The sequence below is a fragment of the Manduca sexta genome, chromosome 19 (assembly GCF_014839805.1).
Source record: "Manduca sexta isolate Smith_Timp_Sample1 chromosome 19, JHU_Msex_v1.0, whole genome shotgun sequence".
NCBI lineage: Eukaryota > Metazoa > Arthropoda > Insecta > Lepidoptera > Sphingidae > Manduca > Manduca sexta.
In genome coordinates this window covers 11643798-11671152 of record NC_051133.1, presented here as the reverse complement: position 1 = coordinate 11671152, position 27355 = coordinate 11643798, and the positions used below count along the sequence as shown (strand labels likewise).

Below are 27355 nucleotides of genomic sequence, written 5' to 3'. Positions count from 1 at the left end.
CAATTTTCAGTTTCCAGAATTAAATGCTGTGTATGTGTCTGAAAGTCCTCTACCTGCTAATGAAAGTCCTCTCAAAATCGGTTCAGCCGTTTCATAGTGTATTCAACAAATAACTCGTAAGTATATACCTATAGGTATATGTTTTAATGACATATTTCTAAATACGAGAGAGTAATTTAAAAAAATATATAATTATATTTTCTGTTCAAATGTAGTCTATACAACCAATATACATAATTGTATCAACACATCCTCATTATCTCGCGAACAGAGCTAGGGGGAACAATAAACTCGTGTCCCCTAAGCAATAGGCATCCGAATGCAGCGCAACAACAAAAGAAACTGTCCGTGATATTATCATAGCGCAAGAATTACAGCGCCCGTCGGGACGCCACCAGTAGTTGCTGTAAGTATCATTTAATGAGCTGCAATGAGCACAATATATGCCAAACGTATATTTTTATATACAGCTAGGTTTTACTCGCGACGTCGCCTACTTGAAAAGCCGTCCTCGCCATATAAGTTCATCTATCCGTGTACTAAATTTCATCCAAATCCATTTAGCGTCAACTTCTCAACGAACAGCCAAACTCGGCGTCAAAACATTACATATTTTTTACATATATAAGTAATAGTACTATTATACCCGTTAAATTAAATATTTTTTTTCTTTATCTACAATAAAGTTTATTTTTCGTGGGTACTTTAAGAATCATAATATTGTTAAGGACATCAAAGGTCATTTCAGTTTTGAATTTGTTCAGCTATTTTTGTAACTGTCTGAATCCATGTGCAAGGATCCAGACAGTTACAAAAATAACTGAACATGAGGGTAAGAGTAGGATACGATGATGCCGGAATACCGTAGCTGTTCATCAGTGACGTAGGGTCCATATAACTATTCCTACCGGCTTCCCTTACGTAACTTATTTAACATCTATTTATCATAGGAAAGATTTGCAGACCGCAATTAACCATGAATAATACTAATAATTTATGCTTTTTGAAAATATCACCCTTCACCACTACTGTCCATCAGGACGCTCATAAATCGCAACGCTTGGCCGCTAGTCGACGTCATAAAATGTTGTTTGCGCTTTTCATTCTACCCATATCTTTTCAGTTTGTTGATAGAGTGCCGTAGATAGAACTGGAAGCAGTCGTTTTCCTCACAAACTAAGTCTTATAAATCTAGTTGGCTAAGGGTTCGATCTTGGAATCCGATAAAAATAGTCATAAAAATTTTACCAGAGTGATTTTGGAAAATATTTCTTAGCAAAATCATCAGAATAATCGGGAAATAGGATTTAACTTTTATATAAAAATCTTTCATACGTACTCATTGACTTCAATTTAAGTTTTTGAATGTGTTTTGATGGTTCCAGCTTGAACGACACGATAGTTATAGACCCGATAGGTGGCGCTGATATTGAGGTGTAACAAATGTAAGGTAGTCTACATAAATTAATGTATGCCAGTAGTACTAGTTTTTAAAAAGCAAAAAGTGTGTTACTTTAAAAATATCCCTAAAAGAACTTCAGATACATTTTTACTTTTATTCAAGAGAATCCAAATAGCGGCATCGACATTTAAATGCGGAGAAACTAGGTCGTTTGGGATTTTATATGAACGGGCTTCGTTTAAACGCACCGAACCCTCTATTTTACTTTCTCTTGCGTTAATGGAAGGTCTTCCGTATTTTAAAATATAAATAGGACAAACATCAAAAATGTTTACATGAAAAAATATAAAGTACCTACTTAGTTATACACGAAATAGTTTAAAGATAAAATTAGTAAAAACTTGCCTACTACATAAATTTTTAGCCGCAGGGAGTCCACTGCTGATCACCCTCCCCCAAAGATTTCCAGAGCAACCTATTGGAAGCGGCATGCAGCGATCTCCAGCGACTTTTATTAGGTCATCTGTCCACCTAGTGTGTGGACATCCGATTTAAGATTTAAGCATACAGTAGACTAATATAGATCTGTCCTCAAAAATAATCCTATAACGACTAAAATATTAACCACCTTACAACTACAGCGTACTTTCCCAACCTGCATTGTGATAATACAGTAGAGCAGAATATCTTTTAATACTCACAATCGGGTCCCGGATGAAGTAAGAACTAAATACGTAACGTTAATCACAAACCAAAACGAATATTGTAGCAATAAAACATAATTTTTTAATCACTGGAAAAAAAATAGGTCCTGTACCACACGTATCCTTTATACATGCTACTTTTTTTTTTAGGTGTTAGTTATGCTCTTAATTACTACTCTTGTAATTTGTTACTTCGTGAAAACATGAGAGCATGGAACATTTCTGACAATACTACAAAAGTGTCGCTATATTAATATTTTACAGATCCGACAAAGGATTAGGGTATTAGATAAAATACAAATTTTGAACTTAACGGTTTTATTTCATCATATCACATTATTATGAGTGTTACATCTTCTTGCATATCATATGAGATCTGCTTCGAGATAACAAAAACTTGAGCTGCATATTTGCAAAACATTATGAATCAATATATAACACAATTGAATAGGGCTAATCAATATCGAAAAAAAAATACTTAAGAAAAAATAAAATAAAACCAATGTAAAGTAATTTTGATTTATGTCCATTCTAAATAAGAATTTATTTAATAAGGTTGACATAGACTAAAAGTAACTAGCAAATCGAGAACTATGATTTAAATATATTCTCCTTGAAATACTTTAACTCTTGAACACTCTCTAAAATATCATTCATAGATCTATGCTCGAACTTTTTTTGAGGCATGTTCGAGAACTCCTTTTGGTACCAGCGTCTGGCCAATTCCTTTATCGTACTAACATCTATAACTCTGTAGTGTAAGTAGTTGTTTAATTCTGGCATAAATTTACTGATGAACAGCCTGTCCATATACACACTGTTGCCACCCAACGGACATTTTTTCTCTGGTGCGTGGGCAGAGACAAACTCCAGAACTTGTTTTTCAGCATCTGCCACTGTTACTTTTGATTTACGACTAGCTTCCGTCAGTCCACTCTGAAATGATAAATATTATTGATAAATAAAAGTATAAAGGGAAATGTTTATGTCCTCATTATGTGTGATATATTGGAATTCTGGTTTGTTATTGTTAGTTTTGTAAAGATTCCAAATAATTTCATCTGACTGCAAAAAGTTGCGAAGGTATTTTAGAGAAAGAATTGTATATTCTAATATTAATAAAGTCTACATAAATCTTTATTTATAATTATAATCTTGATGCATCATTAGCTAATTGCGTAATATAACTGTTGACTTTAGATATAAAAATTAGGAAGTTGATGTCTAGCTTATGCCTATTATAGAAAATATTATTTTTTCTTAGACACTTGACCTACAGATTCATCATCATTTACCCTTAGGAAGTCCACAACTGAACATAGGTCTCCCCTAACTGTATGGTCAAGACTAGCGAATTACAGGCTCATCCCATATTTAGTATTACGACTAACATAGCAACCTTTGTTATAATATTACAACATGCCAACCTCCAGAAAAGGGAAATAAAATATTTAGATAAAATATTTATTAGATATTTGTTACAAATAAGCACAGACGAACATATGGATTTCAATGAAAATGACAAATGGATAGACCATGACCTGGATTAACACATGCACTATGTCTATTTTATCCCAGTAATTGCTGCCATGAGAAACAAAAGGATAAAAATAAATTAAATAGATGGCGCTAGTGTCGTACAGGTGGAGCTATGAATCACTAGTGTTATAGGAATTTTTGTAGCAGGAAAGGCTTTTCACACGGGCGAAGCTGAGATCAACACCTGGTTATTGCATATCCTAGTATTTTTTCATAAACCGTAATTATTTTAGTAATTAAATGTGTTAGACATATTGATAAAAATGTTGAACAGAACAGAGTAACATCGGTTCACTGTCATGGCAAATTAAATGATACATAAAATAAGAATACCAATATTGAATGAATGAATCCCTCCAAGCCGAATTTCGGCCATGGCGGCCAATCTCAACGGAGATCAGCGAAGTATGCAAGAGATATTATAGTGCATAAGTGTGTGTGCATAAACGGGTGCACTCTCTTCCTTCACTCTCATAGTTCGGTGAGACGGCATGCTGACATTACCAGAGAGAGATCAGACGCAGGACCAACGGCTTTACGTGCTTTCCGAGGCACGGGGGTATCACACCACCACTATGCCACCGAGGCAGTCAAATTGAATGAATAAAGATTTTGAATGCATATATCACAGGCAGTAACCTAACTCTCCCTGAAGTTGTTTCTGCAGAAAGACCTTCAGGGAGGTGCCAAATTTCAAGTCTTGTCTAGTCAGTAAACTTTCTGCATTATCAGCACACAAATTAATATTTAGTGACAAACCTTCAAGCCTGCTTTAGAAAATCTAAAATAATTTTTGATTGTATATTTTGACAACAATTACAATTAGTTTTTGCAAAACTAAACACTCATTTTTATAATAAATAGGATTTTGATTATACATATTTTGCTATTTTTACTACATATGTTAAGCTTTTTAACAGTGCATATATTGTATTATAATTAAAGATTAAAGAAATTAAAATTATCTTTCATAACATAGGAGAGATAAAACTATCTAATTTTTATTTTGCTAATTGTTTAACCAAATCAAACACATTATCAATTTATTACAATTTTGTAGAATTGGGACAGAACATTTGAGCTTAATAATATTTTTTCTTTTAGATTCTACTAATATATAAAGCCAAAGAGCTTATTCATTTGAATACACTAATCACACAAATTACTAAAAAGATTTAGATTTTTTCAGTAATAGAAAACTACATTACCCTTGAATGCTTTGGAGTTAAAGCAAGCAATCATTCACAAAGAATACACACATAATTTTAGTAAAATCAGAGGTACCCATTTTTTTTGAATGTACGTTCTTCTCAGCAGTCCATTCCACAACCAACTAGGCTATTGCGTCTGTTAATAAGTAATATAAAATAAAATTGTTTACAATATTTAAGATAATACCTCACCATGCTGCGCTACACACCACGGTCCCATTCCGTTCAAGATATCATCAGGTTGGTGGATAATTAAATCAGGACCTGTCGCAACAATATTCAAATCTGCATCTGTGATTAAACATGCTATCTCAAGGATATGATCTTTTTCTATATCCAATCCAGTCATCTCTAGATCTACCCAGACTATCCGTTTGGCGGCATCCTTAGCATCTTTTGTTGCTATGGACTTCAATGGTTGATTTACACCTGGAAAAATAATGAAGAGTTATTAGTGACATCTTAGTGGTTTTAAAAATGCAAAAAGTTTAATATTTTTGTTTTAAAGAAGGCAAAAGCTCTGTTAAATATCCAACCGAGATTATAACGCAAATAAGATTTTTCTATTTCCGAGACTCTATAAAGCCACTGACATTGATTCGTTTCAAAAATTCGACCGAAACAAAAATGTTTAAGTATATAGTATTACTGTCCTATATTATGGAAATCTTTGGGTGTCATGTTATCATAAGTTAAATAAAATATACAGTTATTCGAAATTAGGAACATTAAAAATAACAAATTAATAAGTACAAAATCAGTAAAAATTTACTTACCATTGGCGTAAAATCTGGCACCAGTTTTTGTAATATTCATTATGGTGGAGCGTATTATATTCATTTATTTTGATAACTTCTTATAAAATAGGTCTCAAATATCTCAAATCTTAATCAAACTAAAATACTCATAAATCAGTATTTTAAATAGTGCTAAATGCATAAAGTAAAATAAATAAATGTCAACTGTCTCACAATAATTTATATCTATTTCGCTCCGCCTATATATGGGTATAGTAAGAGAAAAAAGGACATCAAATAACCTATTAGTAGAACCAACATTCTGTTAAAACAAATGTAGATCCAAAAACTTGTAGCTAGTTTTTTAAGCATTTATTCAGATCTTACAATTTTGTCATAAAAAGGTTGCCAAATTAAAATCTAATAAAATATGGCTCGCGATAGTATAAGTTGAAAATAATTTATCCACGTATTTCAGTTTGGCAGAAAATTAATAATTTCTTTTTAAAAGTAACCTTATTTATTAAAAAATTTAAAACATTACATAAATAAATAACAACCTTGGGGCTTAGAAAGGGACAGCTATAATAAAGTATGTACATTTTTCCGACACAACATTTCGAAAGTTGAAATTTCAATTTTTAACCTATGGTTTTACTAGATTGTCATGGTGTGTAAAGGTTGATTTTGTTTTTATTATATTTTGCATAATATTTTCCAAGTCGTCAGAAGAGTATACAATATGAACCGAATAATCTTCAACCACTGTCGGTGCATAAAAAGATCAAGTAAGTAGATTATTTAGAGAAGTAACGATATTATTGTAAATAACCTAAGAGATATATGATTGATTATTGTGTACAATGACTTCATCCAGTTAAGAAAACTATTTAGGAAACGGATTAAGATAAGTTTAACATATAAGAAACAACTTTATATAATATAGAAGGTCAATCAATAAAATAACGCGGATTTGACGAGTATTTATTTTGTGCTTTGTTTCATCATACCAACATCACATGGTTGATTTAATTATTGGTGCAGGAATGTTACGGCTAGCCTATCGACATTCCATTTTATATAAATTAATCACGTTGCCTATCTATTTATATGTATAAAATATTCTGACGCTAATTCCTAATGTTGATCAAAGTGACATTTAACTGTGTGTTATATCATTCTACTGTGTAATGGTTTTAAATAAAAAATTTAATTGTACGTTTATATTCTAGCCTTAATATGGGAGGGCAGGCCGTATCAGATTTTTCCATACATAACACTTTCAAGGTCACTCTCATACTATACAACTCAGCCGATTGGACTCCAACATGACATCTCACAAAAGCCCCTTAACACAATGGTCCACTATCCACCTATGTTCAGACCATTCTCGACAAGTAAATACTACTTCGAAAAGGAACCATTAAAACCCTCCTCGAAAGTTGAAGCCACTGTGGAGACAATAAAAAAAGGAATAGAGGAGAAAGAAAAACTCCCAAAGAAAGTGGAGGTAAAGAAAAGCTTAAAAGAGCGTATCATGAATGAGTTGAGGCATTATTACCACGGTTTCAGGTTACTTTTCATTGAAATAAGGATTTCTGCATCATTACTAATTAAAATTTTGAGAGGGCACACATTGACACGACGAGAGCACAGACTATTGGTCACCACTGTGGGTGATTTATTTCGGATGGTTCCGTTTATTATATTTATTGTGGTGCCATTCCTTGAGTTTGCACTGCCACTTTTCATTAAACTGTTTCCAAACATGCTGCCGTCTACATTTGAAAGTAGAAGTCAAAAAGAAGCTAAACTGAAGCAGCATTTAAAAGTGAAGTTGGAGATGGCAAAGTTTTTCCAAGAGACTTTAGACCAGATGGCGCCACAGGCCAGCAACAGACATTCAGAGTTAGCAAAAGAGTTCTCCACTTTCTTCACTAAAATAAGAACTTCAGGTGATGTTGCTACAAGTGAGGAAATTATGAAGTTCTCTAAATTATTTGAAGACGAAATTACATTAGACTCTTTGCAAAGACCGCATTTAGTTGCTCTATGTAAAGTGTTAAATGTTTCAACAATTGGCACAAGTGCTATGCTGAGGTTTAATTTGAAAATGAAGTTACGTTCATTGGCAGCGGATGACAAGATGATAGCTAAGGAAGGGGTTGACAGTTTGAACTTTAGTGAGTTGCAACAAGCTTGTCGAGCTAGGGGTATGAGGGCATATGGTGTGTCAGAGGAACGGTTACGTAAAGAATTAAGAAATTGGCTGGATTTGTCATTAAATGAGAAAGTGCCACCATCTTTACTGCTGCTGTCTCGTGCCCTCATGGTTCCGGAACATGTACCAACCACTTACAAACTGAAAGCAACAATTTCCGCACTGCCTGAACAGGTTGCTACACAGACAAAGGCGGCCATCGGTGAGAAAGAAGGCAAACTTGACTTCAAGGTATGTAATCTTCAAATTATATTGTGTAATAAAAATAGTCCTTATTTATCTTACTAGTACTATGTCAGTATAATGCTCAACAAAACCTTTGTGCATTATCTCAGTTTTCTGGATATAATTATCATCACTGCTAAACAATAATAACAATATATTTATGTATTAAAAAAATTGTTGATAAAATTACAAATAATGGTAACACTACAACTTACATCAAGAATAATAAAATAAAATAAAATGGTATGACAAATAAACTACATATTAAAATATTTTAGTCTTAACTAAGTTACTGAAATTTGCCAAATTTTCCAATAAGGTACCACCAACTCTATAAAATAAAATAAATAAAACAACAAAGAAGGATATATTTATTTCCTTAATATTATTGAATTTAATTACATTGACATTTGATTATTTTCACCCGTAAAGTATTGCGTATATTAAACGCGTTACTTCCGCATCCGTGTTCCAATTTCATTGATTTAGGTTTTAAAAGTAGTGCATCTTCAATGTGCTGCTTTATCATTCTTAAACTGATAAGATTGTATAATCGTACATAAACTGTTCTGTTACCATATGATAAAGAAAACAATGTAAATAATCCCATATGTATAGATACAAGTTAATCTTAATTAATAGAGATCTTTCTGACCTCCAATAAGTATGTGGAAATTCCCTATGTCTTACCTAACTATTACTAGTTCATATTAGTCATGTAATGTTATTGTATTTATGACTATGATGTACATTTTACAAGTAGATACTAAATTGTTATTATGACATAAATATCAAGGTCACTGGATATAAACTTTATTTTTAAGGGCATTATTTTACATTTCATATTAGCTTGTTTACATTAATTCCGTGGTCCAAGGTCATCGCCACAACCATTTTGCGAGCTGAATACGACTCATTACAATGCAGCACTTTGACTACATTTTTTTCCACGAGACTATAGAACGGCATTTTCTGTTCGCTAATTTTTAATGTCATAAAATGCGCGTGCACCTCGTAACGAGAAAAGCATTTAAAGCATGTATAAAATGTTCTACACGTAAATGCATATAAAAAATCCGTATCGCATATTAATAAGGGCTTGTCTTACAAGTTTCAAGTTAATTTTATATTATTAAACACCTAATGATCATTACTAAAGCTCATTTTATTATCATTTATTTGTGAGTACTGGATTGCAACGTTTTTATTTGGTCGGGCTATATGTTTGTGTTACTAGTATTAACTCAAAGATTGTGAAACTGGCTCTTGTATTCTTTTTTGAATTCGATCTATCTCTTCGATCGGCTGTAGACTCAATATACTTTTAAAGAATGTATCATATTATAAACTCAATGAAACATATTATCTTGTTTTATGGTCTGTAGCATCCAAACTAAATACTTGAAAAAAAAAATGTACTTAAAACAGGATGCATTGTCGTATAGTCAAACGTCATGCACCATACAAATTATTGTGGTGTTATTAATTTCATTTATTATAAAATCATAGGCTAAAGCAGAGGCTATCAAACTTGAAGAGCTTAAGATTAAAGAAGAGAAGAAAGAGATGCAGGAAGCAGAGAAAGAAAAGCAGTTGCTTGAAGCGAAGAAACGAGAGAAGGAGGAACTCAAAGATAAAGCGCCTATTATCGACGCTGACGCTACGCCAGTAATGGTGGACCCGGCGCCGATAATCGCTGTAGATCCTCCGAAACCGAAGGCCGAAGAAGGACTGTCTGGCAAAGACATCGAGGTCATCGAGGACGCTTTAGAGAAATTAGGTGAGTTTAAAAATATAAGACCTTATTGGGTAACTAATTGGTACAGTCAGATGTTGATTATACTTTGAGACAATGGATATTCCGCCTGTAATTTTTCAACAAAAACATAAATACATAATAATGTTATCATATTACGTAATATCTTATCAGATATTGTAAGTGGATACCTATCTGAAGAAAAAAAAGCGTCAGTGTAATCGATAAGCATTATCATTTCTTTTCATTACCTAAAAAAAACAATAATATACTTAAACATAATCAATTAGGATCCTATTTCAATATTTACCGCCTTAAAGATTATCGAAAATCAAATACTGTTGAACAACAAAAACATAAAATCCCAAATGTGGTATTTATCACAGCGTACGGAAATAAGTCGTGTAGTTAATTTGCCCGTATATTGGCATCGCTCCATTTTCTGCGCGTACGCAGGGGAATGACACATAACTTCGCGGAAGTTCAAGTTCAAGATGCTTTGGTAATAATGACTTGCGGTCTACGGTGTTTCTATTTGAGTATTTAAAATATATTTGTCACATACAACGGCTGTTACGTCACCTACTTGCGAAATTACAATGTCAAAGGATGACACCGATTTGCGATACATAATGACGTCATTGTGTATGGAAAGATACTATTATTACATATACGTTATGCATTTAAATTGAAAAAAATTTGGAACTGATTATACACTTATGTCAGCATTTGTTATGACGTAGGTAAAGAAATACATTTGGATCGTATATATTTTTTAATCGGGATTCTGTCACTTTTAGTCATAAAGATTTTATTCTATTATGATAATGATGACAAAAACCATTACCAAAATGTTTTTAGGTAAGTAGGTAAATATGTAATCGTAATCCAATATAACGACTCGTTTTGATTAATTACTGTAATACCATCTATCAATATTAATATATAATTTTAATCATCGGCACTAGGCAGAGATTCTAAACCATTATCATTCGAGAATCTATTATATTTCGCACAAAAATAAATATGTATTTTAACATTCATTTTCGGTTATACAGTCGTTTTCTCTAAAACTATTTCTATACACATAATGGAAGTCAATATAGTCTAAATTATATTGATAAAAAAAATATTTAAACATGAACAAATATGCCAAAGTGTCATGGTAAAATATAAATAACTATATGGGTTCAGGAAAATGTCTGTATCGAAATCAGAGAGACACATTAATTTAATTTATTTGTATAATCTAATAAAATAAACACAGAAAATAATCTATAACTGCATATCATATGTTAGTATAATATTATAATGTATTTTATTTTATTATTATCTCATTAGTAGCAACCATGAAGTCTGTACCATTGAAATTTAGATACAATAACTAAATTTGTAATTTTTTTTTCAGCTGAACAAAAGAAATCCTTGCTTCTCGAAAAAGAGAGTATTCAAGAGTTGAAAGCGGAACTCCTGGACTACAGCGAAGATGTGAAGGAGATGCAAGAGATTGTGAAGACCAAACAGGCAGATATCAAACTCACCAAAGGCGCACGCAGGTAATTATTTTTTAATCAAAAGAATTACTAAACGCGGAATCTGCTCGGCTAATGGTAAGCTATACGGCTTCACATTAACAGGAATGCGACTGCGCTGGTAACCCGAGGTCGTTAAATGTAAAGTCTCAAAATCAAAATGGTACAGCATACTTTACAAGTGTGGAAATCTGTTTTGTGAATATCGACTTGCATTTTGTTCAAAGTAGCGTACGTCGCAATATGATGTTGATTAGTCATGTTGCTGTGTGAAATCATAAACAAAGAACACTTTTATATTACATACTATAAAGCTATCGCAGTGTTCAAATGAGATTAGTATTGATTATAAGATGTGATTTCTAAATTTACCAGTCCATGACAATATTTATCACTAATTCAAACAAAATTCCAGATTGTACCGGGCAGTTAACAACATGATAAGCAAACTCGACGCTGCTTTAGTAGAGTTGGAAAGTAAAGAGAAAGCGCTCAAAACAACACTGGAGCAGACCAAGTCAGAGCCGCAGAAAGCCAAAGAGCAGCTCATACAAATTGATGAACTGATGCATTCCATTAAGAGCCTGCAGAAAGTACCTGACGAGGCCAAACTAAAACTCATACAGGATGTTTTGGGAAGGCTGGACGACGACTTTGATGGACAGTTGAAGATTGATGATGTGTTGAAAGTAAGTTGATGGATAAATAAAAACAATGATCATAAGTGATTCATATAATTTTGATTCCACTGAGATATAGGTGTCAGTATCAGCAACTGTTAGGTCCTACAAATTATATTATTTGGGGATCAATCGCATCAGACAATACTAGACGAGAATTAAAAATAAGTAGATAAAAAGCAATTAATATTAAAATGTATACAATGAAAATGCATGATACAAATAATATGAACAAATTGCACAGGTATTCTGAACTGTGAAAGACATTTCTTTAAATAATTATGACCATTTCGCACTTGACGTAGTATCAATTCATCTAACTTCAAGACAAGGGCGAAATGTCACCTTAATCTGACAAAATTATTTGAACAATGAAACTAAAATTAAATCACCCTGAACGTGGCGAAGGTCTTTGTAATTATCGTTCTGGTGAAATTGCTTTATTTCGAATCATGATTTCAGTTTTAGTGTTTGTTTCACTGTCTGAATAAATGTAAATCGTAGATTATATGCCCTGATTTAAATACTTGCCGGGTACAGACGAATAGTCACGCATACGGGTTTGAAAACAAGTTATTCGGGTGTTATAAAATAAATGGTAAAGAAAAGAGAAATCAATGTCGAAGTACATTTATTTCTACATTATAAAACAGACTCTCAATCAATTAATTTAGCTGTACAAATTAAACTGTATGTACAGTTAAGTAAATCATAAAATGATTAATTTATAAACTAAATTAAAAAGTAACTAAAAAAACAAGCTATTAGGAAGTATCAAGTAGGTTAGGAGTTAGGAACATACTTATGGTATTTTATTTATCTCTGGTTATATTGGACGCCGTCTCACCGCACTGTAAGAGTAAAGGAACAGAAAGTGCACCTATGTATTGCGCACACTTATGCAATATAATATCTCCTGCGTACCTAGTGGATCTGTTGAGATTAGCCACCGTGACGGAAATTCGGCTAGAACGGATTAACTCATGGTGATTTATGTATGCTGGTGGTAGGATATTTGTATCCAGCCCTATAGCAACTATCTTACACAAGATAATGTAAAACCCTCCACAATGACCAATATAAGTTGATACGTTCCCGGTGCAGATCCAATACAGTTCCTTTCCATACCTGAATAATTAAATAATATTTTTATATTTCAGATGTTAGAAATAATAGGTAACGAAAATGTGAACCTGTCAGAGAAGCAGATGGCCGAGCTGATCGAGTTGCTCGACAAAGAGGAGATCCTCGAGGTGGAGAGCAAGATCCAGAAGGCGCTCGACAAGGCGGCAATGGCGGCCAAGGAGCAGGACAAGGGTGGCGAGTCTGAGGGGAAGGTACAGTAACAGTCGATACTCTGGACTCACTCCGCTTACCATTAGGTGCAGAGGGGACATTTTGTCGTAACAGAATAAGAAAAAAGTCTTGTCATTAGAAAATTCGCTGATGAACACAGAGCTCGCCTGAAAACTGGTAATCAGTATTGTATGTTCACATACAAAGTGGATAGACGACTTGAAAAAGCTAGCAGGCTTAATAAAGGCGTAACCTGCCCTATAACTCTGGATATTCGGTCTCACCATCAGATACAATGGTTTTTGCTCTCAATAATACATAGATTTCTATTATTATCCTAAAAATGATGCTGATATAAATCCAATATACATAGATGTTAATATTAATACCCTTAAAATTACTACACAAAGTTGAGGCTTTTCATACACACTTCGACTACTGTAGACACCAAACAGCTTGTGACCACCAGAAAAAGTCATGTCAGTCTATTACACCAGCATGTAATTTATTATAATAAACAACTATTAATTCCAGAGTTTATTCGACATAATCCGAGAAGCGCAGAAACGGCGGGAGATGAAGAAGGCCGTCGAGAAGTTCGGAGAGCAACGTGCCATGCCCAAGAGCGAAGACATCGTCGCCAAGCCCGAGGACAGCAGTAAACGGCCCGAGAGCCATTGAACTAACTTTACAGAGTCGGGTTACCGTAACAAGCGCTCGTAAATGTAGAATGGGTTCACATTACAATATGTATTATCTGACAGTCGGTCACTGGTGCTCTTTACGGTTGATGCAAGGATGGTTAACTAGTTAAAACAATTCTTAAACGTTGCACTGAATATTGTTTTTAAGTACATAGCTGTCGACAAAATATTGTTGATGTTTAAACTCAGTTAAGTAAACTTGATTATCCTTCGCCGTAAGAAACTGTCTAGAACAGTGGTGGGGCTGAAATTTTACCAACATAATATAAATACTTATATAAGGCGTTCTGAAAATCGTTCTAAATAAAATAGGAAAGGGAAGCCGGCAACAATCGGGTTATATAGACCTTTCGCCACTGGTCTACAATGTTCCCCAATACATTGGGCACTACGATCGACTTGTTAGTCACAAGTTGTCCAACACATGAGTTCTCTCTGAAGGACAAACCTTTGATACTGTTGACGTATAACTGTTACGGTAACATATTTAGCAAATGTGTAAATAATTTCTTGTCTGTTTACGCTTTCCTGTCGGTTTACGGCGACATAAATTGGCAAAGATGGCGTTGGCGTATGTAGTTATTATAATATACGAAGGTGTGACGTAATGTGTTAGTTTATGTCGCTTAACATCTTGAGGATTTGTAGGTTTTTAATTATAGCTATTTTATATTTGGAGGACTTGTGCTATTCATTGTATATAGCTAGTTGTTTGTCCTCTCACGGGTGGAATAAAAAGGGAGTTATTTAAATTGATCTATGCGCTTTCCCGTTGCAGTTGAAAATGTGTATTTAAATTTAATCATCCGATAACCACGTAATTTGTATAAATTAATCTAAAAAAAACACTTAATATTCTGTCATCAGTCCATTTTCCTAGTTTCAGTCATAAGATGCTTTAATAATTCAGCCTATAAGAGCAAAGCCATGTTTCGTCTTTCACTTAAATAAGTGCTTAATAAATTACGAGTTAAAATTCAGCATATTTACTGTTATAAAGGAATTTTAACTTAAAACTTGCCTCGAGTCCAATACAAATGACGCACGTTACGTCACACTGTGGTGTTAGAACGTTCTGGAAGTTTTGAACTAGCTGTTGTACTAGTTGCGTATTCAGAGATAACGCAATTAATTTAATACAATTAATTTTACATAATACGTTACACGTAACGACAATAAGCATTTTTATAAACATATAATCAATCACACGTGAATAATATGTAAATAATGGCAACCTTGCACTTGCATCGGCGTACAAAAGTTATTTTCGTTCCGTGTCCACGATACGTTGTATTTTTATTTATTTCTGGTTTATTTAGATTTCAGAGATTTATTTGTATTGTTTATGCATTTCTGTGATCGCTTTTCAGTTGTAAGTTTTATGTTATGTATTATGTTGTAGTTTGAATGCATCTCAAGCACAAATTGTTGAAGCCTGTTTGTTTATAATTTTGAATTGGTATGAGATATGTGCAGGTATTATGCACATTTAGTGTGTTGCAGATATTTAAAATATCAATATATAACATTCTATTTAGGGTCTCGTATTGAAATATGGATACTACTTCACAACTCTGACAGTCTATGTTTTTATCGAGGCTTCTAATAATATTCTATTGTTGCCTGTAAGCTGTCTCACATTGTGAATAGTAAACTCTTTATTTTAAATCAGTGCTATAAAATACATTGATTTATTTGTATTCGATGTGCTGACATGTCTTAAAAATAAGAAAATAAACAGATCGATAATGGAGACATTGTTTTATTTACTAATTATAAATATTATATTATATTACCATAATTTTAGTTAATAAAAATTGTTCCCATGTAACAATTACAATTACTACGACTTGTAAAAATATATTCGAAAATATACATTTTATAATTATTTTTAAAGTGCTGCTAACAATCACTTATCAATAATGTTATAGATAATGCACTTTTCTAATGGTGTAAGTTGATAAACATAACTTTTTAGGTATCTCCATTTCCTGTGGAATTCCCATGTGCAGTTAGGACAACTTTTATTACATTTTAAGGATTTTCAACTCTCAGAGGTAGAATAGTAGAATATTATCAATAGATACTAAAATAAATTAGCTATCAGACACATGAAATTTTAAAAGGCACAAACATCACCCAATATCGCATAACTATTGTAGAATATATGAAAGTAATTAAGAAAATGTCTTATTTTGGAAGAGATCACCCTGAAAACTGCTAAAGTACAGGAATTTCATATCAACGCCGCGAACAAAAAGTAAAGGTGTGCCGCAAGAATAAAATAGCGAAATACCTAATAATGTACGACTATTTATATAATATATTATACGATTCCTACTGTTCTGTATCAGGTTACAGTGCATAGGTTAAACTTACAGCCCACAGATGAGATTTTCTTCTACAGTAATTAATACATATTATTATTATTATTTAATATTGAAAATGTGCCATTAAATTGTAGTAAATACATAACGCATATGAGATTAATGTAGCTTAGTAAAATCATTCTGATATATTTCTTTCTGTTTTCTAGTAATGCTTTAATTTATTCATAATAACAGCATCTCGCAGCGACTGGATAAAAAATTTGAATTCAAATGTCCGCGGTTATAAATGGCGGGAAATATTGTCTATAGATCTTTTAAAACGAGATTGTTTATTGGTTGTCCATACGACATGGTTGAAACATGTTGGCCAATCGAGTTATTTTAACGAATCACAAGATGTAAAAAGTGTAATCGCAGACATTCAGTCAGCCATCTTTGATGATTTTGAATATCGAAGCGCAGCTATTGGTGAATAAGGAGACGTCATTCAGGTCTTTTGACGGAGTTGCGCAAAATAAAATATTTTTTTGACTCTCACTCACTCATTGCGGCTGCCATGTTTTTTTCATGTGGGGTGTGTGTGTATTGATATAACATGGTAATTTAACCCCGTAAATACTGTTACAGGTGAGTAGTTTTGATATTTGTAATTGTTTTAATATGTTGACACGGAAGTACGTTGCGCGTCCTCAGTGAAAGTGCATCATGTAATACTGTCGCCTTCTTGTGAAATTGCATCGTATCGTAGACGTTACGAGCAGATGACTCAGTGCAAAACGACAATAAAATATTAACAGGCACTGGTTCTCCTTTGTTGATTGAGTGATAATAAGTGTGTGGCGCGTGGCGTAGGCGCGCGGGAGGCTCTGTGCGTGCGTTGTGTCCTCACCCTCGCCATAGTGACGTTTTGGCGCCATCGACCCATTTAGCACGGCGCACGGCGCGGCGGGCATGGGTACACACGAAATTCTTTGTGCGCTTGCAAAATCACAATGACCTTTGCATGAAAACACCGCGCATCACCGTAATAATACAACATTAACTTTTTGCAGAAGTAAGGGGTGCACGAAGTGCGTCATTCGTTATTAGCTAGTGACAATGCGATTGCGAAAATATAATTAGAGGACGAACGGTGCATTAGACATATAATCGACCCACTAGCAAAGAACAGGCCAAAGAAATAAAGAATAATGTGTTAGTAACGCGAAAGTATAAAGGATCGATTGATACACACGGCCCACGGCGATTGAAAAATGGACTCACGATTATTATGCACGATGATGGTGTTCGCATCCGAGAGACACTATCAAGGGCAGCATGCGTAAACATAAGAGAGAGAGCCGGGCGACTGCCTGCGGGCCTGCCACGTCAAGAGAACTTCTAAACACTCCACACTCAGCCATCTGATATCAACACGCTACGCTAAGGTAAGCCGTCGCTGGCCGCCGCGCCACTCTAGTCGTGTACCTGCTATCTGCGCGCTCTGTGTAAACAACACCGTACCTTTATCTGCAGGCACCTGATTAGAGCAGTTTTGTTTAGATTTATTTTAGGTCACAGGCAGGAAAATGAGAAAATGTACAGTTTCATTATATCTCATTACCTCAACAACCATAAATAATTATTGCCATAATTTATAAATGGTTGTTGAAGGACAGATTGTTAAACACTAATGTTTTTTTAACTAATGACATGGTAATTGGAGATGGCTAGGAAAGTAACATTTAGATGTGTGTGCGCTAGCTTATTAGTGAGCAAATAATCAATAGGGCACTTAACTAATGATTGTTTTTTCCGTCAAGACGAAATGCAGTGCTCGGTAACACTGAACAGTGAACGTAACAGGGGGAAAATAAAAATGAAGACATTTAACAATAATAAGAATCCTTGCAAGAAGGTCGGTTTAACATTTGTACCACTTTCAAATATATTTTATAGGCAACATGAATGTTGATTGCGGGATGATTATATCAAAAAAATTGGCCTTAACACAATGTTCACAGAACCCAGTGAACGCAAGGTAAACACGCCTAAATTGATGTTGGTAAAATTATTATTCATGTTGATGTGGAACTTCCTCGTAAACAAATGTTGCCTGTAAGACAGTTGCACTTGTCTTTGATGTCCCCCTTTGGTTTGCATACTATATTAGGAGTACTGCATTCTTCCTTTGTTATATTGTTGACTTTACATTACGAATTATTCACTTGTTCTCTACATAGTTTATTTTATACTTTATTATGTTCACTGCCAAATACCTAGATTTATTTTGTTATTTTTCCCCCTTTTAGTTTGCAGATATGTTATTTTGATTTCCTTTTTGTGGTAGATTGCTTTAATTGGATTATTTAGTACTATTGTCATTGTTGTTATTGTTATAACTATATTGTTATGACATAGTTTTATGTATCATGAAAAAAAAAACTGCTGCTTTTGTAGTTATTTTGTAAAGATAACAATTACAAATACGTATTTTAATAATTCAGCATTTCTGTGCAATAATAAAATTCGATAATTTTGCATAATTATATTGTCATGTAGAAATTCTCCCTTGATTATTTTGAAATTCGTGTCTTGTCTTTTAGTTGCAATTTGTTAAATATTAAATAATCGCTTTGCTTATCCCTACAACATAATAATTAAACAGTACATAATAAAAACACTGATTAAATTACGGAGGTATATTCAGCCATTCCTTGCTTAAACATTTTAATTTACAACATTATTTTTATTCAATTGTAATATAAACTGTTATTACTTTCAGGAACTAAATATTGATAAAATAGTTGACCAGCTGTCCACAAGACTCGAGGATCAGGAAAGTCCGTCGCAAGAAGGTATGCCAACGTGTTCTATTGAACAAGCAGAGGCAGTACGACGATATTACGCAGCATTTCCGGCTCTAAAGAAAGGTAAAGAGTCTCCGTTGCAATATTACCTCCCACCCCCACTGTGGTGTCGCAAGACAAAAGCTGAGCCCGAAGTCAAGATGCAATGCGAACTGTCGCCGTCGAAGGACTGGAACCAGAGGAACAAGAAGCTCTCCACTAGCAAGGAGCGACGCAACTCCTACCAAGGGCAGAAGAGGAATAGGAAGAGGTGCAACAGCTACAGCAGGTCTTTCGAGAGCAAGGACAATTTGCCTGAGTGGGTCACTTACGAGGGTGTCTGGGACATGGAGAACCAAGATCCCGTAAAGGAGTTCATTCGCGCGATAGCCCTGGACGAGGGCTACGGCACCTGCGAGAACACCGTCACTGATGACATCCGCGACACTAGCGCCAAACTCGCGGCCAAGGACACAGCCGTGCCGGACTGGGACGACGAGCTCGACCTGGACACTGAGTGGGTCATCACTGACGACCTCGAACCTCGCGCGCTCACACCCACCGAGGAGGAACTTTACGCTAAGTTCGAGGCCAAGTTCGACCACAGCATCGAGGCGCTCTGGGCGAAAGATCAGAACACCCCCGACGATGAGTACCAGGACTTGCCCATCGACTTCCACGACTTGCTGTCTTCTCCTTCAGACCATTTGCTAGCTAAAGCGCCAGTCGAAAAATGCGCTTTGGATTCCTTCGAGTGCGCCAGCGTTAACCTCTGCCCCCCACCGCCCGAGCGCGACGACTCCGCCGCGTGCGCCGTCTCCGCGTTACCCGAACGATTTCGGCCCCTCAATCTCGCCGATCCCGAACCGCCCGTTCCGGTGGAACTCGAATCTTTTGCGCTGTATGAGGGCGAGGATATTTACGAGGCCCTCACCGTCGTCGCTAACAGCATGCGCTCCTTCACCGCCATCAACCATAGCCGCGACACTAGCGGCTTCGTAGAAGTACCGCCGAGGAAACCGCGCGCGCAACCCCTGCCGCCGCCCGAGACCCGTCCGCTCCCGCCGCCCGAAATCGATGAGCGCGAAGATCTGCTAACATCCGCGCGCACACACTTCCGCCCTATCCGGCGTGAAATCGACGCGGAACCGACCCGTTACGCCGACGGCGACACGTTTGACATCCGTGGCGACCTCGACCCGGTGGAGGAGCGTCGCAGCGCGCGCGGCGGTGTGTACGTCGGAGCCTCCAACGAACTCTACTTCGAGTACCGCGCCGCTCGGACCATCCACTACGGCCGCCTCAACCTGACGCCCGCCCAGCGCTGTCCCGACCTCGAGGACTCCGGTCTGCGCCTGCGCTTCCCGGTGCGGCAGCGCGACACCGGCGTACAGACCGAGCGGCCGCCCGCCGCCGCCTGGCCCTGCGAGGAGTGCGGCCGCGCCGCCAAGAAGATGCGCGCCGGCACCGACCCGGTGTGGGGCGCCGACTCCACGTGCGCCGCGTGTGCCGCGCCGCCGCCCTCCGCCGCGGCTGCGCCGCCGCCCGACCTGGCCGGCGAGTGGGAGGAGCTGCTGTCGGACATCAGCGCGGCGCACGCGCGCCTGGCGGACGAAGGCGCGGCGGAGGGCGGCGGCGAGTCCCGCGCGGACCGCAAGCGGCGCCACAGCGCGGCGCTGCGGTGCGCGCCGGCGTGCACACACCCGCACGCGCGGTTCCTGCCGTGCTGCGCGCTGGCGCTGGACCGCCCGCTGACGCGCTAGAGCCGGGCCGGTGCCGCCGCCTGCCGCGGAGGCCACGTCGTGTCGGGGCGGCCGAGTTGTTTTCTTTGCTGTTGTTCGCCATCTCCGCAAGAGTACACTTCGCTCACTGTTCGTTGATCGCGCCAGCGTGTTTGAAATCATGTAGAAAGTGTACGAGAGGCCCGAGTTTAAAGTTCTTTATACCTGTCTAAACGTCACGATTCCGTCGCGCCGACCGCCGCGAGTTCGAATACCGACCGCGCTCTCGGGCGACATTAGCGTGATAAATTAGCAATAATAATGATAGGATTAATTAGCGAAGCCTTATAAAAACGTTACGTTCTCCAAGAGGAATGAAGCGAGGTACGAGAGAGAATTGTTACACGTGCTAACATATCTTATGATTGTAGATATCGAGTGGAGAGTTTATAATGTAACGTAATTTTAGTTCAATATTTTCCTTGTAGAGATTTCATATTGATGTAGGTATGCTCGGTGGAATGCTCCCGCTTGTAGATTTTGTTTATAATGTAAATTCGTATTGTTATTGTAAAATTATTATAGTTTTGTCGTGCATGGATTTAAAATTCACAACACTTTACATTTGTTTAAAAAATTATATTTTATGAATGATGGGGTCCGGTCGTTTTCGGCATGCCGTGGGTATATCCCATCCAAACACAAGTCCAGGCGGCAGCATTCCACGGCGAGCACGATAGGACGATTCTAATATAATTCTTACAATAATATCGTCCCGAATCGTTTAATAATTTGTTAAAGTGTAGGTAGAACAGGTTTTTTTTTTTATTTTTGTTAGTATTTTTCGTTTACGTTTTGGCAATCTAAATTCATTCTAAATTCTATAAGGTGAATTGTTCTGTTTTCTGTTGATACATTAGTAGTGAGCGCCAGGAGTGGTCGCTCGGGGCCGGGGGCACGCCGGCAGCGTCGGCCCCTTGTCTAAGTTTGTTTACACGCGGCGATTTTATTGAGTGGCCGCTTTATATAGTGTAAAGGAGGCGCTGTGCCGCAGAGTGCCGCCGCGCCGGGCGCCGCCGTGTCTGCGCGCAGGCGCCGGCGAGGCGGTCGCCGCCGCGGCCGGTCGACGACGGCTAATTGTAACATAATTTACAGCTCCGAATGTGGATTGTAACAGTTCTTGTAGGCGTAACTGTTATCATAGTTCATGTAAAACGTAAGAAGTGTATATGTCATATTTTCTTATAATTTCATGGCCGCGGTGGCGCGCCTCCGCGTCGCTCGGATCGCTTCGTCTCTCTGACCGGAGCGCGTCGCCGCGGACACCTTATTTATTTCATGTGAAAGCCTTGTCTAGTTACGATATCATATAAAATTAAATATTCGGGCAAAACTTTTGCTACTTTATGTGTCGTGTTTTATATATTTATTTTTATGTAGTGTGATTTACTTCTGTTTGTAATAACTGAAAATGAAAAAGCCAAAAAAATATTTCTCCGAACTTTACATCAGAAAGGCTATCATTGTATATATATTTAGTATATTGTGAAATTAATGTATAGTAATTTTCAGTTGTTTTGAAACTGTATTATTATATGTTCGCGATTGTCGTTGATTTCGTTATCTGAAGTGTTTGTAAATGAACTTTTTGTAAGTAGACGGCACCATCAGTTTACTCGTTGCGATATTTCAGATGCTGGAGTCAATATTATGTACCATTTATCTAAAGTTACATCACTAGTGCGGTTGGGTATTTTAAACTCATTCAACTAATTCACATTCATTTTTGTGTCACATAATCTTTATCATCTTTTTTTTCTGTCATAAGTTCATATTATATTGTACTTATTGCATTAATGATATTTGCTAAACGATACCTCGATAAAAAAAAATGTTATAAAATACAAAAAAAAAGAAAAACTAGATTCAAGTTGCATATAATATTATGTTTGATAGTAATCAATCGTAATGTAATGTGCTTAAGCACTTGATCGATTGTCCAAAACATCAATGGATGAAAACCGTTTTGTAACAATGATTGTATTGTTAGAAAACACTGAAGCCTGCGGCGGTGCATTTGCAAAGGGGGACGGGCAACACCAGGGCATGTTAACACCGTGCCGTCGCAGGCTTTCACGAGACTGGCGCGAGACCAATAACGCTATAAATACACTAAATATTAACGTATAGTTGGATTATTGATGTCGCGGCATAGGGTCCTTTGAGCCATCTTGTCTCAACACAATAAATGTGTATTTATTGACGCCGAACGAACGGCAGTGCCTATGCGACACAAGTGGTTCCAAAGGGATAATGTAGAGCCCCCACTGAACACTTCACTTGTAAGCCACATCGGCATCTTTTAAGTGGCTAATGAGCTTTTCGTCGTTCATGTATCGGTATTTCAAATATTAGCATCTTTTTTACAATCAGCAAATAACCAAACGTTTGTTTTCATGAAATAGTTATATCGTTTTGTTTATTTTGATGTGAGAGCGACACCCTTTTTCTATAAATTTCTATATGGACACGTAGCAACTCAGCACACGTTTACGAAACTTGCATAGAATCAGAAATTCAAAATTTTCGAATTGCTCTCTCGTCAATGGCAAGTCCGCTTGTAACCGATCGCTATCTATTGGCCTTGGTTACATGCATATTTGTTCACATTTCATATCAGATTATATCATTTTTTCTTTTTGAAATTTCGTAAATTCATTAGAGATTTAAAAATATTATAATAGGCCGGGGTAGGAGCATCGCAAGGGATTACACATCTTGTCGTCTTGATCTTAATATTAAAGTGCACAGCAACAGTTGCTCACATGAATCTGTTGACAACTAAGGGATTACAAAAACATAATATGTAATGTGTAATGGATAATTTTACTACTAGTTTATGTATTTAATGTGAAATAAGACTAAAATTCTATTTAGTTTGTTTAGTAGTGATTATCCCTGAAAATAGTTACCATTTTCATAAATTGTTAGGTTGTGCTCGCTACTCTGGTTCTTGCCACCTGTGGGAAAAAAATAAAAATAAATATCCACATTTTGTTTTTTATTTATCTCCATGAACAACCCAATAATGTAGATTTATATTTTTCTTTACCAGAAAAATTGTAAGCATATTTTGGACGTTCTGTGAACAAGTTCCACCGTAAGTCTTTTAAGAGCTCTCCGAGATGCTGAGAGTTAGAATAACAATAAAATGTGGGCGAAGTCGCCGCGCCACTCGAAAAGTCAAAACTTGACTGTGGCTAGTCCTCTCCTTTTCCATCGCTCGAGTGTGAACGAGTAGACGCTATACAAAAACCACGGTTTACACTTTCATCCATTGAAATGCACGCGGTGCTTCGTTGCGAGCGAGACGCCGGTTCAAAATAACAGTGAACCGTCCGGTCTTATCGTCGAAGAAAAATAATAACTCGAAAAATAAACGGACATTGATGTGAATCGAACTAATTTTGTCTGTGACAAGTGTTTTGGACGAATAAGTGAACACAACTGTGAAATACTAGACTTTTTCTGGTTTTAGAAGAAAGGTAGGTTCGAAACTTATTTTTAAAATTTTATGGTATTTCATTATAGGGCTTTACAACGAAAATAATTATAATATGGCACAAATTTATTAAAAAACAATAAAATATATAAAATTAAATACATATCTAACATGTATAATGCTTAATGTTTTGGGATATATCGTAAACTTTGTGAACTTAAAATAGTAATGTATTAATAAAAAAAGCTTCGTTTTGAGATATATATGGGATAAGCGGATGCAATTTCAAATCTGATGATAATAAATTGCCGCGAGCAATAATTTATATATACTCAATCTAGTTGTATAGAACGTTAGATGAATTATTAAGATTCGGTTTTTGCAATGCTAAAACAATGACGTCTGGTCGTAAAATAGCCTGTTGACGATGGATACCCACTTACAGCCTCCGACGACGTCCTCGATTCTCCATATACGGAATCTGAACTGAAAAGTGCAGCTATACGGCTATTGGTTTTACCAGCAATAAAAACCCGCTAAAATAGCTATGATAGATACTACAAAGCTTTAATCAGCTATTTTGTACGACATTGCCTAATGTAGAAAGCGGATACACTACCACCACAGGCGTTCAATTAGCAGTTATCTAATAATTAAAGTCACATGTGTTTAACACTTGGAAACTGAGAAGGTACATTTCTGGTTTTCGTTTTAACACCGGAACAAATTGAACGTTGCGCACTTTAAATGATTTTTGGAACTAACTAGACGAGTTTTGAACACGGTTAGATGGATTTTACGGAGTATCCAATATCCATATTGGGCATGTTGGGTGGTGAATTCTATTTTTATACTTAAGTACCTATCTACCTATTTGTGTGATGTACAATTGCTAAATAAATAGTTACTTTTTATTATGACTAGTTAAGACTAAGATTATCTCGAAACTCAAGTACTTACTTAGTTAAGTATTCTGTATTCAACAGGCACTTACACATCTAACAAATATTGGGTTTTATTAAGACTGTAAGTTGTTTGATTGGGGAGAGATCACTAGAATAAATGTGGTTCTTCCTTATAGGCGCCTAGATGGAAGTATTGAATATTGAGCTTTAATGATTTTTTATGTTTACGCGAATGTTACGCATTGAATTAAATATTAGGCTCTGATAATTAAGTACTTAGGTTAGGTACTGGTTTGTTGAACTTAGTTTTGCTGCGTGCTTGAACCAACATCTAAAACAACGAACTACACCAAAGTTATTCAAATCCTTTCTATGGGCTTGTTTACAATATAATTTGATAAGTCTCGAATAAGGTGAATCTTATTCCAGTACTTACCACCTGTTTTATTGAAGTAGATAGTACTCACAAGCAAGTGGGTTAAAATATGGTAAGTGGCGAGTATCGCCAAAAAACGTTAAACTATAAAGCGTAATAGATTCTTAATGGAGATTGTCATTCACTTTATTCTTTAGAAAATAGTAGGTAAGCAGCAATAAAGCAGGCTCATCACTGCTCCGCCCTGTGGAATGGGGGCGTTTGGAGAATTCCACCATGGTATCCCCTGCCTGTCGTAAGAGGCGACTAATAGGGGCCACGAAGGGGGTCGTCGGCGGGCAGCAGGGGGCTGTCCGCCCTAGTGCATTTCTGTGCATCTTTGCACATTTTCGGTTGACCCCGGGATGGACGGCAGTGTGTAGTTGGCCTCACTGCTGCCGTAGACGCCGAGGGCGTCCTTCGGTGCGGGCTTCTGAGCCCCCATAGAAGACGGGCCGCAAGGCGGCACCGCGCAGGGCGGCTGCGGTCGCAGACTAGACACTTCAACGTCAGAGGAAGCCCGCGGCCGTCCCTAATGCGCCGAAGAGGGCCACCGCGGAGTTTTAGCTGGTAGGCCGTGCATAGGTTAAGTTGTATATAGGGCTAGGGACTCGGCCCGGCGGTCGCCCGAAGGTCACCATCAAATCCGGGCGGCTCAACGCTGGGCCGTAAGGCACGGTTACCCCAGCATAACCGCTCAGTCGCCCCCCACGAAGGCTGGGCGGTAGTAATAAGGCACTTTCTCCGCGAAACCAAAAAAAAAAAAAAAAAGCTCATCGCTGCTAAAACTAAAACCGAGCACATGCATAGTGCAATCCTAGATAAGCTTATGCGTTGCAAGACAAAACTAGAACTATGTTAAACAGAATTCAGTTTATTCTTGAATAAATTGTCTAGGTCTTTGAACGGTCAATTTTTAAATGTAGAGTATTTTTTATAGATGTTAATAAATTATAGCGTTCCAATAATGTCGTTAGGATTGTCGTTGTAAATTTATTATTTTTCGCAACTACCAATTATTATTTTAAATAACAATTAATTTAATGGTTTAGTTTTTATTCTGCAGATTGATAGAGCAATATAGCTCGCACAATCTAGTGCCTTAGTAACATTCCCAGTTTTACAAACAAGATTACGCAGGAACGGACTAATCCATATTTATTTTAAGAATTTTATTGACCTTATTGCGATCGTATAACTGTTTTTTGTTTAAATCAGCAGCACATAAAGAGCTTATAAACTGGGAACTAAACTCTTCATATGTAGAGAACATAATAGTTTCACTTTTAATTTTACGTAAGTACAAAATTTTTTCTTCGTTTCAATAATACCTTTCACAATGGTCCTTGATTTTGCAATGAATAATAGGTAATTAAACATTCTGGAAGCAGCAAATTTCCCTAAAAATACTGTCGCATCCATCAAAAGATGGAATAAACATGCACCGACTACAAACACTAGAAAAACATGTAAAAGTGGGATGCAGAAATCATCGAGTCTTATTAGTAAGTTTAGATTGTGAGATAGCCCCAGATGTGGTGAGAGCCCTGCGCTGGCCGCCCACAACCTTGGACAATAATTACTGGCCCATTGTCCTCCTTGCGTCGTAAAGCATGTGAGCTTTCCGTGGACAAGTACTATCTGCGA

General features: G+C 36.7%; 4 protein-coding genes across 8 annotated transcripts in view; 3 read left to right on the top strand and 1 right to left on the bottom strand.

Moving 5' to 3' along the window:
• Positions 1-2407: 2407 nt before the first annotated feature.
• On the bottom strand, positions 2408-5877 carry LOC115440345 (probable oligoribonuclease). The gene is made up of 3 exons (XM_030164605.2): positions 5633-5877; positions 5044-5285; positions 2408-3042 (listed from the first exon to the last, which is right to left on the bottom strand). Exons 1-3 carry the CDS (start codon positions 5694-5696, stop codon positions 2698-2700), a joined length of 651 nt encoding a protein of 216 aa, XP_030020465.2. The 5' UTR covers positions 5697-5877; the 3' UTR covers positions 2408-2697.
• Positions 5878-6146: 269 nt separating this feature from the next.
• LOC115440341 (mitochondrial proton/calcium exchanger protein) lies at positions 6147-15760 on the top strand. Its single transcript, XM_030164595.2, has 7 exons — positions 6147-6381; positions 6826-8045; positions 9549-9819; positions 11204-11351; positions 11743-12016; positions 13168-13344; positions 13838-15760. Exons 1-7 carry the CDS (start codon positions 6336-6338, stop codon positions 13982-13984), a joined length of 2283 nt encoding a protein of 760 aa, XP_030020455.1. The 5' UTR covers positions 6147-6335; the 3' UTR covers positions 13985-15760.
• Positions 15761-16710: 950 nt separating this feature from the next.
• LOC115440342 lies at positions 16711-23938 on the top strand. 5 transcript variants are annotated; one of them, XM_030164596.2, is made up of 4 exons: positions 16711-16964; positions 17390-17764; positions 18140-18234; positions 19102-23938. In XM_030164596.2, the coding sequence occupies exons 3-4, from the start codon at positions 18145-18147 to the stop codon at positions 20926-20928; spliced, it is 1917 nt and encodes a 638-aa protein (XP_030020456.2). In that variant the 5' UTR covers positions 16711-16964; positions 17390-17764; positions 18140-18144; the 3' UTR covers positions 20929-23938. The 5 variants fall into 5 exon arrangements, with proteins under 5 accessions (XP_030020456.2, XP_030020460.2, XP_030020457.2 ...); XM_030164597.2 differs by having other exon boundaries at positions 16777-16964; positions 17393-17764; XM_030164598.2 differs by lacking the exon at positions 16711-16964 and adding an exon at positions 17038-17292.
• Positions 23939-24209: 271 nt separating this feature from the next.
• LOC115440344 (leucine zipper putative tumor suppressor 2 homolog) overlaps positions 24210-27355 on the top strand; it is a 102705-nt gene continuing 99559 nt past the window's right edge. The window contains exon 1 of the mRNA XM_030164601.2: positions 24210-24431. The gene's annotated coding sequence lies outside the window, so the exon portion shown is untranslated. The remainder of the gene's footprint in view (positions 24432-27355) is intronic.

What these genes read in the sequence shown, in the direction of transcription:
- LOC115440341 (XM_030164595.2), top strand. Translation starts at nt 6,336, where the DNA reads ATGAACCGAATAATCTTCAACCACTGTCGGTGCATAAAAAGATCAA. An exon ending in AAGGCAAACTTGACTTCAAG is followed by an intron (nt 8,046 to 9,548) that starts GTATGTAATCTT and finishes ATAAAATCATAG; the next exon opens with GCTAAAGCAGAGGCTATCAA. An exon ending in GGACGCTTTAGAGAAATTAG is followed by an intron (nt 9,820 to 11,203) that starts GTGAGTTTAAAA and finishes TTTTTTTTTCAG; the next exon opens with CTGAACAAAAGAAATCCTTG.
- LOC115440345 (XM_030164605.2), bottom strand. Translation starts at nt 5,696, where the DNA reads ATGAATATAATACGCTCCACCATAATGAATATTACAAAAACTGGTGCC. An exon ending in TGCCAGATTTTACGCCAATG is followed by an intron (nt 5,286 to 5,632) that starts GTAAGTAAATTT and finishes TTATTTTTCCAG; the next exon opens with GTGTAAATCAACCATTGAAG. An exon ending in GTGTAGCGCAGCATGGTGAG is followed by an intron (nt 3,043 to 5,043) that starts GTATTATCTTAA and finishes TTATCATTTCAG; the next exon opens with AGTGGACTGACGGAAGCTAG.
- LOC115440342 (XM_030164596.2), top strand. Translation starts at nt 18,145, where the DNA reads ATGCAGTGCTCGGTAACACTGAACAGTGAACGTAACAGGGGGAAAATA. An exon ending in ATAAGAATCCTTGCAAGAAG is followed by an intron (nt 18,235 to 19,101) that starts GTCGGTTTAACA and finishes TATTACTTTCAG; the next exon opens with GAACTAAATATTGATAAAAT.